Source organism: Cavia porcellus, unplaced genomic scaffold (assembly GCF_034190915.1).
Source record: "Cavia porcellus strain 051 isolate PalLab524CR breed Dunkin Hartley unplaced genomic scaffold, mCavPor4.1 scaffold_4, whole genome shotgun sequence".
Classification (NCBI taxonomy): Eukaryota; Metazoa; Chordata; class Mammalia; order Rodentia; family Caviidae; genus Cavia; species Cavia porcellus.
Genome location: NW_026947487.1, coordinates 72,244,584 through 72,256,592, shown reverse-complemented (window position 1 = coordinate 72,256,592; position 12,009 = coordinate 72,244,584). Strand labels below are relative to the sequence as shown.

General features: G+C 36.6%; 1 protein-coding gene and 1 pseudogene across 2 annotated transcripts in view; both read left to right on the top strand.

The window, feature by feature from the left end:
- Fam13a (family with sequence similarity 13 member A) overlaps window positions 1–12,009 on the top strand; it is a 315,293-nt gene that overhangs the window by 119,636 nt on the left and 183,648 nt on the right. For both annotated transcript variants that reach the window (XM_063247270.1, XM_023564119.2), the window contains one exon: window positions 6,036–6,189. In XM_063247270.1, the coding sequence (XP_063103340.1) occupies window positions 6,036–6,189 (154 nt within the window). The remainder of the gene's footprint in view (window positions 1–6,035; window positions 6,190–12,009) is intronic.
- LOC134475644 (intraflagellar transport protein 74 homolog) lies at window positions 7,957–10,258 on the top strand (annotated as a pseudogene).

Sequence of the window (12,009 nt, the reverse complement as noted above, 5' to 3'; positions counted from 1 at the left end):
TTCATCTGTTGACGGACATATAGACAGCTTCCAGGATTTATGAATTGTGCTATTAACACGGGTATGCATTATCACTGCAATATGATAACTTTAACTCTTCTGGGAAGATACCTATCTGGGGAGTATCTGGGGCAAATGGAATTTCTATTTTTAGTTGAGAAACCTACATACTAATTTCCATAACAGTTGTCCTACTTTACATTCCCACCACCAATGTAGAAGGTTTTTTTTTTCACCATAACTATACCAACATTTGTTATTATTTGATTTATTGGTGATTGACATTCTTTCTAGTGTAAGATGAAGTCTTAGTATTGTTTTAGTTTACATTTCTCCAGGGGCTAAAGATGCTGAACACAATTTCATATGTTTATTAGCCATTTGTACTACTTCTTCTAAGAAGTCTCTGTTCATTTCACTTACCCATTTTTGATTGTACCTTTTATTACAAGGAGTCTAATTTTTAGATTTCTTTATAAATTATAGATATTAGTCCCCTAAGGAAGTGCAATAAAACATAATTCCCATTCTGTAGAGTGTCCTTTCATTATGTTGTGTCCTTTGCTCTGCAGAGATATTTTAATTTGATATGATCTCACTTGTTGATTTGAGCTATTATTTTTTGCACAATTGGAGTTTCGTCCAGAAAGTCCTTACCTACACCTATGAATTTGTGAGTTTTACCCATCTTCCAGTCAGTTCATTGTTTCTGTTTTAATGTTTAGACCTTTGACCCATTTTTATTTTAGTTTAGCACTTAGAATTATGAGTCAAGCTTTGATCTTCTGCATATAGATAGCCAGTTTTCTGAGAACCATTTGTTAGATAGGCTGTCTTTCCTCCAATGTTTATTTTTCATCCCTTTGTCAAAAATCAAAGAGCTGAATGTGCCTGGGTTGTTTCTGCATCTTTTATTCATTGATCCACTTGTCTGTTTTATCATTGTTGCTTTGTAGAATAACTTGAACTTGGAAGTATTGTGATGTCTTCTGCTTTACTCTTGTTTCTCAAGATTACTTCTGCTATTCTGGGTCCGTATGAATTGTACAGTTGTTTTCTCTAGTTGTATGAGGAAGGCTGTTGACATTTTGAATAGGATTGTGTTGTATCTGTGTAACAGTTTTGAAAGTGTAAACATTTTATTAGTACTAGTTCTGCTACCCAGGAATGGGAGACATCTTTCCATTTTTTGACCCTCTCACCAGTTTCCTTTTTCCGAGTATTACAGTTTTCATTGTAGAGGTCTTTTATTATCTTGATTAGGGTAATTCCTAGGTGTTTTATTTTTCTTGATGTTATTGGGGATGGTAGTGGTTTCCTAATTTCTTTCTCAGTGAGTTCATTATTAGTATACAACACTATTATTAGTGTAATAGTAAAGGATGCTATTGATTATGTTTGGTTTTATATTCTGTTACATTGCTGAAATTGGTTATTCATTTTAAGAGTCTTTTAGTGGAGTTCTTTGGGTCTTCTATGTAGAGTATCATGTCATCTGCAAATAATGGCAATTTGACTTCTTTGTTTCCTATACATATCCCTTTTATTTTTTTTCTCTTACCTAATTTCTGTGGCTATTGTTTTGAGTACTATATTGACCAGATATGGTGACAGTAAACATTCTTGTTCCTGATTTTAGAGACAAAGCTTTCACTTTTTCCTTATGTAATATGTTATTGGTGATTGGTTTGTCATAAATGCCTTTTATTAGATTCAGGTAAGGCCTTTTGTATCTGTTTTCTTTGGGTTTTTGTTTTGAAAGGGTGTTGGATTTTGTCAAGCCTTTTTCTGAAGCTGTTGATATGATCATGTGGTTTTTTTCCTTGCTTCTGTTTATATGGCATCCTTGCTTATATTGACTCAGCCTTGCAACACTGAGATGAAACCTACTTAGTCATGATGTATGATTCTTCTGATTATGTGTTGTATACCACTTGCCAATATCTTTTTGAAGAGTTTTCTTCTATGTTCATTAAGGAGATTAGCCTATATTTTACTCTTTTAGTTTGGTCTTTGTCTGATTTTACAATCAAAGTGATACCTGGCTTCTAGAAACAAGTTTAGAAGCACTCCTTCCCTTTTTGAAGATTTTGAGTATTGGTAGTATCACATCCTTAAAGATTTTGTGAAATTTAGCAGTAAATTCATCAGGTCTTGGATTTTTCTTAGTTGATAGTTTTTTTATTACTGCTTCAATTTACTTGCTTGTCATTGGGTTTTTATGTCTTCTCGGTTTAGTTTTCACAATTCACATAGTCCTGTTGGATTTTGTTTCTTGAACCAGTCTTTCAATCTGTGCCTTAAATGAGTAACTAAGTTTATTAATGTTGATCGTTATTCATGAGTGGGAAGTATTGATTGTTCCTATCGCTGCTCTTTTTCTATTGATGACACCTTTCACTCTTTCTTTATTTTTGTTTATCTGTTTACCTTGTTTGATGCATTCATTTCATCTGGATTTTGGAGTTTATTGGCTTTTTCACCTCTGTCTACCCGTAGAATTTCTTGAATGTTTTCTGGACTGCTGGCTTGGTGTTCATAAATCTCTTCAATTGTTATTTATCAAGAAATGTTTTTATGTCTCTACTTTGAAAGAAAGTTTTGCTGAATATATTAATTTGGATTGGATTTTGTTTACTTTTACGGCTTAATATACTTAACTCCCAGCTCTTCTGGCTCTTAAAGTTGTGCTGAGAAGTCTGCTGTAATTTAATGGATTTACCTTTATCTATAATTTCTTGCTTTTCTCTGACAGTTTTGAAAATTCTTGTTTTTTGTTGAACACTTGATGTTTTAATTATTATGTATTGTGTGGGGGCTTCTTTTTGCATCATGGTTGGTGCTCTATAAGTCTCACTTACTTTTATGTTGAATTCTTTCCTCACACTTGGGAAATTTTCTATTACGATTTCTGTAAACAAATTTATTCCATATGTGTTGTCTTCTAGATTCTAACTGCAATTAACCTTAGTTTGGTCTTCTTAGTGTCTTCTAATAGTGGTTGAACACATTTTTCTTGTTAATGTTTTTAAGTCTTTTTGGAGTAATTCATTATAGTTTATCATTTAAGAAACTCCTTAATTAAGGCTGCTGGAACTTGATACATTTGTGCACCTGTGAAGTGGAAAAGAGGCAAGGCAAGATGGGACTGCGTAAGATAAGAAAGAACAAAAGGAATAGAATAGGGAGGACAGAAGGTTAGTATATTAGAAGACAGCATCGACAGAGAGCAGTAGAGCGAAGTCAGAACCTGAAAGGAAGACTATTAAAAGTAAGAGACACTAGTAAAAAAATAAAACAGTGTTGCTACAGAAGCCTGAATTGAAGAGATGAGATAGGGAGACAGAAAGAGAGAAAATAAAACACTAATGAAATCAAAGTAAAAATAACCAAATAATTTAAAAATCCCAGAAAACAAACTAAAACAAAATACCTGATGAGATCTCAGATCACACATGCCAACAAGAAAAAGTACATACAATTTATACATGACCATTATGCAGAAAACCCTGAGGGTTCACAGTGGTTTCCTTCTTGGATTAGTTGCAGGCTGATGACAGGCAGCCACAACAAATTACCTTGCATTCAAAACCCAGTCAAACCCAAGTTCAGAAATCTTCCCTCTAACTTGCAGGCAGGATCTGACCCTGGCCAGGGCTTGGTTTGAGACTTGTCCATCCCACAGGAGATGGTGGAGTCTGCAGGCAGGTAGACTCCCTGATGTGCAGCCACGGAGTCTGCCACCGTGGCTACACTCTGGCAGGGGTCCTTGGGGACCCACGAGTGTGCTCACACCCTGGTGGGGTGGGATTCAGCTGCTTGCGAGTGTGAGACCTCAGGACACCTGAGGCAGTTCCCTCACTCTCAAGCAGTGTCCGAAGAGTCCACAGTAGGACAGCACACCTGCAGAAACCCACAAACCATGTTACTTTCATATCCTTCCCCTGCCCAGAGTCTGATGGTTGCTTCCCTTGCCCTCAGTGAGTGCTGGTGAGGATGCTGCCAGGCTGCAGGGTTCCCCAGTGTTTGGAGGAGAAGTGGTGGGAAAGGGGACTAGCACATACAGATCTAACCCAAGAATCCAGTCCCCTCAAAATTGTCATTTCCTCCTGCTATTTGGATCACGCTCCTCCCACAGAGGGGCAGGGCTGGAGCAGAGCACACTACCCTCTTCAGCAAAGGAAACAGAATGTTTGGGAAACATGTGCTCCCAAGTTCATTCAGCTTGTTGGCAGAATTCATTTCCTTTCAGTTGCATGACACAGGACTCCAGTCTCACAGGATTTTCACACCTAGAAGCCACCTAAGGTCCCCATAGTCCACCACCATAAGGTGGTCCCTCTAACAGCATGGCGGCTTCCTTCCTCTAGGCCAGCAAGGAAACTCTCTGTTCAGCAAAGACTGAGTCTTCCATAGTGTCACATCTTTATGGAAGTGACATCCTGTCAGCTTTGCCAAATTCTGCTGACTAGAACCAAGCAAGTTACAGCTCCCAAGGGAAGGAATTGTGTATGGATATGACTCATTTGGGAGACAGATTAGGATATATATCCCATGAGTAGTTTAATAGGCTGAATAATGTCTTCCAGAGATACCAGGTCTTGGTTAATGGATCCTGTCAGTGTTACCTTATATTAGATAAAGAGTTTCTATAGGTATGATTAAGGTAGGGATCTTGAGATAAAAGGATTATTCTGGGTGTTCTGAGTGGTACTTAATGCAGTCCTGTGTAAGGAGGGAATTAGAGGGAGATTAGGTAAGTATGTGTGTGAAGGTGGAGCTGAGAAGAGTTTGAAGGTACAGGCTTTTCACAAACATTGGTACTATGCAGCCACACCAAAGAATGCTGCCAGCCACCAGAAGTGAGGACCTGGCCCTTTTGGAACAGCCTGTGACTCCAGCATTCAGGAAGCTGAGGAAGGAGGATTGCTGTGGGTTCAAGGCCAGCCTGAACTGCATAGCGGAAATTCTGTCTCAAAAATATAGATAGGTAGGTAGGTAGGTAGATAGATAGATAGATAGATAGATAGATAGATAGATAGATAGATGAACATGTTCAGCGCCTCCACAGGGGGTTTAGCTTGATTGATTCCATGACTTTGACCTATTTTATTGTTTAGGGACAAAGAACTAGAAATAATAGTTTTCTGTTGGGGCCTAGTTTGTGGCAATTTTGTTACAGGACACTAATACAAGTGAGTTTTAAATGTTACCTTTTAAATGCATTTCAAGATTACTCAGTGATGTTAAGTATCCTTTCAAAAAGTTACTGACTTTAGATGTTTTCCTTTGTGTTTCCAATTCATATCTGTTGTATTTTGGGAGTGGGTGCATTCTCTTTCTTAGATTAGTAAGACTTCTTTGCGTAGTCCAATTGGTAATCCTGTGTCAGGCATGTGTGTTACTGAAGAAGACATTGTCTTCCAGTTTTTAGCTTGTCTTTTTACTTTATTTATGCTAGGTTCTGCATTCAAACTTATTTTCAGCTTTTTTTTATTATGGGCTATTTTAAACTCAAAAGAAGAGAGACTAATATAATAGATCTTCCATGTGCCCATTATTCAGTTTCAACAATAACTGTCTTGTCCCCCTAGAAGAATTCATTTTCCCTTTAAGATGTGTACCTTTTGTCCATTACTTTAAAAATCATTAAATAAAGACCGATGTAATTATTTGTATGGCTGAGTATGTTTGTCATGATAATGCTCATTCCTGTTCACTTTTACTATCATATAAATGTTACATATAACAGTTTAAATATTGTCAAAAGACTAGCAGCATGAGTGACAATCTGTGCCATCTTCCTAAGTAGCCTGACTTTCTCCAGTCAGCACAAGCTATGGCATCAGATCTTAAGAACTCATCAGTTGTCCCAACAACATTATACATATTACCAAAGAGCTTGTTTAAAAGCCCATGAATCCTTACAAGGCAAATCATGCAGGAATTGTTGAAGTTAGTCTCAGCCTGATGGATTGGCATTGTTGTTTTTACTAATAATTCCTTTTTTTTTCCTGCTTTTTTTTAATTTCCAGTGTGCCATGTGGGCATGAAGCCATGAAAGAACAAGACCTTTGCAACAAGATAACAGCTAAAATTCTAGAAAATTATAATATCCTGTTTGAAGTAGAAGATAGAAAAAATAATACTCAGAGATATGACAAACAGGCCAGGCTTACTGTAGTAAAAGTAAGTAACTTTGATATTTTAACTTTTAGTATTGATAACTTTGGTGGAAGTTTATTTAAATTCTCATTAAAATCACATATGGATATAACTTTAAACTGTTATTTGTAGGTATGTTATTCTTATGAAACCTAGTCTGTCAAATGTTTGTTGAGTTGATATATAATCCAAGATTAAGAATAATAATTGTGACGTTACCTTTACTTACTGCTATAAAACAATCCCAGAAGTGCTCATGTGAACCTAGTACCCTTGTCATTTGGGCATATTGCATTGTTTGTGAAAACCTGATGTTACAGCAGCGTGTGTGCATACTACTATGTTGAAGAGAGCTAACATACGACTCATAGAATTCTTGAAGGCAGCATTATTCTTTTAGTCTCTCTTGTGTCTGCCACACTTTCAAGCCAGCCTCAGATTTTAAGTCCTATTTATTTGTTCTTAGTAACTATCCTATGTACCTGGTATTTTAAAAGCCCTATAATGGATTCCTTGCCAATACTATCTACATCCCTTTATGTATTAGCTGATGATTTGTAACATACCCTTTACACATTAAGTAAATACATGTAGGTCTCCAGAGACTTACATTTAAAAGTCAAAGGATAAATACCCAAACCAAATCCTCCAAAAGTGGGAAAAGGAGGCAGGCATCTTATTTCTCTTTCATTTATATTGAGGTAAATGGTGATGTAGCTGATATAAAAGGAGTTGGGGGGGTGCTTTCTGAGTTTTACAGATTTGCAGACCACAGGGCATTCCTGCTGATTCATATTGCAATGAATGGCAAAATCAGAGGCACTTGGTTCGGGCAGGAAAAGAGGTGTTTTCTTTTAAATCTTTTCTTTCAGTTGAGGTTATAAGTGTGAAGAAAAGAAAGATAAGGGGTATCAAGTAGCATCCTACCAAATCAAGATCAGAAGACCCAGACTAGACTTTCTTAACTAGAGTTTACACTGTTAATGCCCCAGACTCCCTACAAGGTATAGAGCCTCTCTCCTGAGAATGGACAAGAATGCACTTTGCAAGTGTCTCACTAACCTCATAGAACTTTAAACTGATATTTGAGGTCAAGAGAACAATGCTCAGATAAAGTGATAACATGACATAATTGGTGAGTAGCAGGTATTACCTAAGTTGGGATTAGTATAGTAGCTGGAAAAAAAATGTTCCATTGATTTATAAGAGAAAATAAGGAAAAACACTTCAGCTTTGCCACAGAAAATGTTAAATTATTTTTCAATAGAAAAAAAGTCTCATTTAAATTTGTGCCTCTGCTATCAGTAGTACTTTGCAAAGGAACTCTTTGTCAAATGTTAAAAGGCAGTTGACTTTGTTTCAGCTAAATTTGTATAACCACTCTTTAATACTCATACTTTTTATTAGGCCTCAAAAGATAAGAGAACCTAAAATATAATTTCAATAGACCAGTATGATCCTAGGCACAACAAACAGCTAATTACTGGAATATGCCTGAGTATGCCATGCAGGGAAATCACACTTTTGGGATTGGTGGAAGAGGCCTCTGCTTGGAAATCCTTGAGCTGGAGGCTAGAGCTGTCAGATAACTAGGATGAGAGTACAAGATAAGATGCGTACACAGGGTTAGGCATGAGGGCCCTGAGAAGCTGAGTGGAGAAGTTTAAGTGAACTGACAAGGGCCAGTAATCATAAATCTTCATCCCTAAATCACGAGGTGGAACTGGGTTGACAGGAGGATCTTCTGCTGGAATGAGACCTCCATCAGGAAATATTTAAGTGGCAACTGGAATGCCACCTAGAACAGCAAGACCAGGTTTTCATGGTGGTCCCTTAAGGGCTGGTGGAATTCTGTCATCTCATATCAAAGTTGCTGATCGTCCTGTTACATGGCAAGGTTTGAGTGGAATGAAAACTAGGATGAAAGGTCCCCAGCGGCAAATTTTAGATAAATCTTATTATCTTGGACTTCTTTGAAATAAAATAAGTGAACTTACAACTGAAATTAATAAACTTCAAAAAGAAATAGAAATGTACAATCAAGAGAATTTAGTGTATTTGTCATAGAAAAGAAAGCAGAAGGGGTTGGGGATTTAGCTCAGTGGCATAAGCACCTGCTTTGCAAGCAGGCAGTTGTGAGTTCGATCCCCGGTACCAGAAAAAAAAAAAAAAAAAGAAACAGAAAAGAAAGCAGAGACTTCAGCTGTTGAAATCAAAGAGTTTCAAGGACAACTAGCATTTTACAACATGTTGGTAGATAAACTTAACACCAGTACTGAAATGGAAGAAATAATGAATGATTACAACATGCTTAAAGCTCAGAATGATCGAGAAACACCAAGTATGGATGTCATATTTATTGAAATACAAAAGAAAAACAAATTGTGAGTGTGGAAGAAGAAATTGAAGAAGAAAAACAAGCAACAGATGGCATTACCAGAAATAGGTCTTTGAGAAACAAGTCAAGTATATAAAGATGAAAAGCACAAATGAAAAATTGTTATAGGAATTAGATATACTTCAGCAACAATTAGATTCACTGAACCTAAAGAAAGAGAGCTTGGAAACTGAAATAATGTACTTCTAGGTAAAACAGGAGGCTGTATTACTGCACGAAAAACTTTATGAACTGGAGGCCCCCTGAGATCAAATGATTGCCCAGGATCAAAGCATGGGATCTCCAATGGAAGAGAGGGAGAGATTACTAAAACAGTTGAAGAAGATAATCAGGAAATAATCAGCATGGAGAGACAGTTAATAGACATAAAATAAAAAATAAATTAGTTTAATGAAGAAATCAGACAACTTAACATGGATTTAGAGGATCATCAAGGTGAAATGAATCAGAAATACAAAGAACTAAAAAAAAAGGGAAGAAAATATGGATACTTTCATAGAAACTTTTCAGGAAACTAATAATCAGGAAGTGGAATGAAAGACACAGTTAGAAGCCAGCACTGTTGCTCTTTTGGAGCATTGTAGTAGGACTGTAAGTCATATGAAATAGATATCTTCTATTGCCAATCAAGAATAAAGATAATGCAAGATGACCTCAATTTTAAATCTATTGAAATGCAGAAATCACAAAGCACAGCTAGGAATTTGACTTCAGACCGTCAACATCTAGAGTTACATCTACAGAAAATGGAGCTCCTGGAAAATAAGATGATAGAGGAGCAACATTCTCTAAAAAGCAAAATTAAGCAAATAACAATAGATCTAGAGACATATAATGATTTTGCCAGCTTTAAAATTGTCAAGTGAAGAGAAAGAAATTGCACCAGGAGAGAACAGTATATCAACCGCATAAAAATGCCTTCAAGAAAATAACAGAGAAGCTAAACAGTGAATTTGAGACACTAAAAACACAATTACAAGAAAATGAGACACATTCTCAGCTTACAAATTTGGAAAAAAAGTGGCAACACTATGAGCAAAATAATTTTGTGATGAAAGAATTTAGAGCAACAAAGAGGAAAGTGATTATCAGCAAATCATTAAAAATGTGACCAAGCAGATTGTGGAATACAATACAGCCACTCTGGATACTCTACATACCACCAGCAGGAACGAAGTCTGAGCCAACCAATAGTTATCTTCTTGACCCTAAACTTTGTAAAAGATGACTGAAAAATTACAATCTTGCCTAAAAAAGAAAAAAAAGATGCATATACAGAGGGCCAGGAATATTTGAGCAGCACAAGTACCTGCCTGGCAAGCACGAGGTCGTGAGTTTTGGTCCCCAGTATCAAACAAACGAACAAAAAAAAAGCCTACACAGATGATAATCATGAGGCCCAAATGCAGATATGCAGGTAGATAAAGCATGTGCCTGATGCTCTCCTACTGTGAATTTCAGATCTGGCCTAGAGGCAGATAATACCATAATTATATAAGTCCATACTGTGACACATAAATGTGTCTATACTGTGGCAACCTCCTTCTAAGGTAAAATCTTTGATACATCTTTTAAAATTGATCTTGCTAGTAGTTTCATCTATGAAGCAAAGAGTATAGCTTCTCTGGACTGAATTATAACTAATAAAGGGAAAAGGGAGTTTATGGAAATCTTTTTAAAAAGAGTACTCCTACATTATTATAGAGTTACTAATAGTAAAATGACAACCTGCAAGTCATTGTTTGGTGTGTAAACCTGGACAATGCTTGTTTATTTTTTAATTGCAAAGATAATAGAAACATTTAGTAATCACACTTTTCATTTTTGTTGTTTTACCTTATATCCCCATGTCTGACAGTATAAAATTCATTCATGATCCTGGAATTCAAACCCTTTACACTGTAGCCAAACAAGTGTGCCCCATTAAATACTGAATTAATATTGATTTGTTCATTTCCTTCTGATGGCTCCCTCCTCTCTACAGTCTCCTCTAAAGAGTCTTGTTTGTCAATACCTAACACTATTGTCAGTACCTAAACACTGTTCTGTCCTCAGTTCATTCTTAGGCCTTAAATTTAGAGCTCTGCCTAACAAGCTATACATATATACCTAACTGCCTAGCAGTTACTCCCCATGAATTGTCTCATGATTTTCCTTGCCGTTGAAGGTGTAAGACTGATTTTATTCCAGGGCTTTGTAAATGGCCTTGTCACCCACACAAGTGTTCTAGGTTGATATCCATCAATCATGGTTATGTTGAAGTCTAATCCTACACTGATGGTATTTGGAAATGGGGCCTTTGGGAAGTAATTTGGTTGTAATGGTAGAGATCTCATGAATGAGTTTGGTGCACTTAAAAAGTTTCTTGTCTTTCCACCTTGTGTGAAGAAACAGTGCGGGCCTTTAGCAGAACCTAACCATCCTTTCACCCTGATCTCTGATTTTTAACCCCCAGAACTGAGAGAAAAATAATTTTGTTATTAGTCACCCTGTCTATGGAACTTAGTTAAAGTGTTTCAAAGTGACTAAGACAATTTCTAGCACCTACACATTTTACAATTTAGGTGTTTGTTAGATCTCTTCCTTTATCCCCAATCGCACTAATTTATCCTTATTTCTCACTTAGTGAGAGAATACCACACTTTCAGAATCATTCAGTGACCTGGATTGGTCCATTTGTTCTGCTATTGCAGAATATCATAGACTGGGTAATCTGTGATGATGAAATGTGTTGGTTTATGGTTCTGGTAGGTGGGAGTCTAATAGCAAGGTGCTGGCTGGCTTGGCAGTTCTGATTCTAAGATGAGGTCTTGAATGCTGCATCCTCTGGAAAAGAGGAACTCTGTTTCTTATGCAAAACAGCCAAGACAAAAGGGGGCCACAGCCAAGGCAAAAGGGGGCCATATTCACACTTTTATAATATAATAATATTAATCTTGAAAGTGAGGCCCTCCTGTACCTATCACCTCATAGTGCATCCATGCCTTAACTGTTACAATGGCAATTAAACTGTAACATGAGTTTTTAGAGGGGCTGAACAGTGAAGCCACAGCATGACCCCAGAGTCATTGAGTCAGAAACAAATAGAAGAAAACTACTTTAAGAGATTTTTATGGTGATTCCAGTAATCAGCCCAAGTCGGGAACTGCTGAATCCTCCATGGCACTGCATTTTAATAAAGATAGTAGATATTTCAAACTCTTTAATCATTTATAAAAAAGTACTAGTATAGGGTAAAAAGGCCAATTGGAAAAATAAATTTGCCAAGATTATTGCTCTAGACTTTTCTCGGTTCTATATTCTATTTTTCTTTGTAGGCTTAAATTATATATTCTCTTGTTTTTGGAAAGTTTGTAATCAACTTTTTATCACTGTAACAAAATACATGAGAAAAGTTTAAAAAAGAAAGGCTTGTTTTGGCTCATGCTTTCAACAGGAATTAGTCC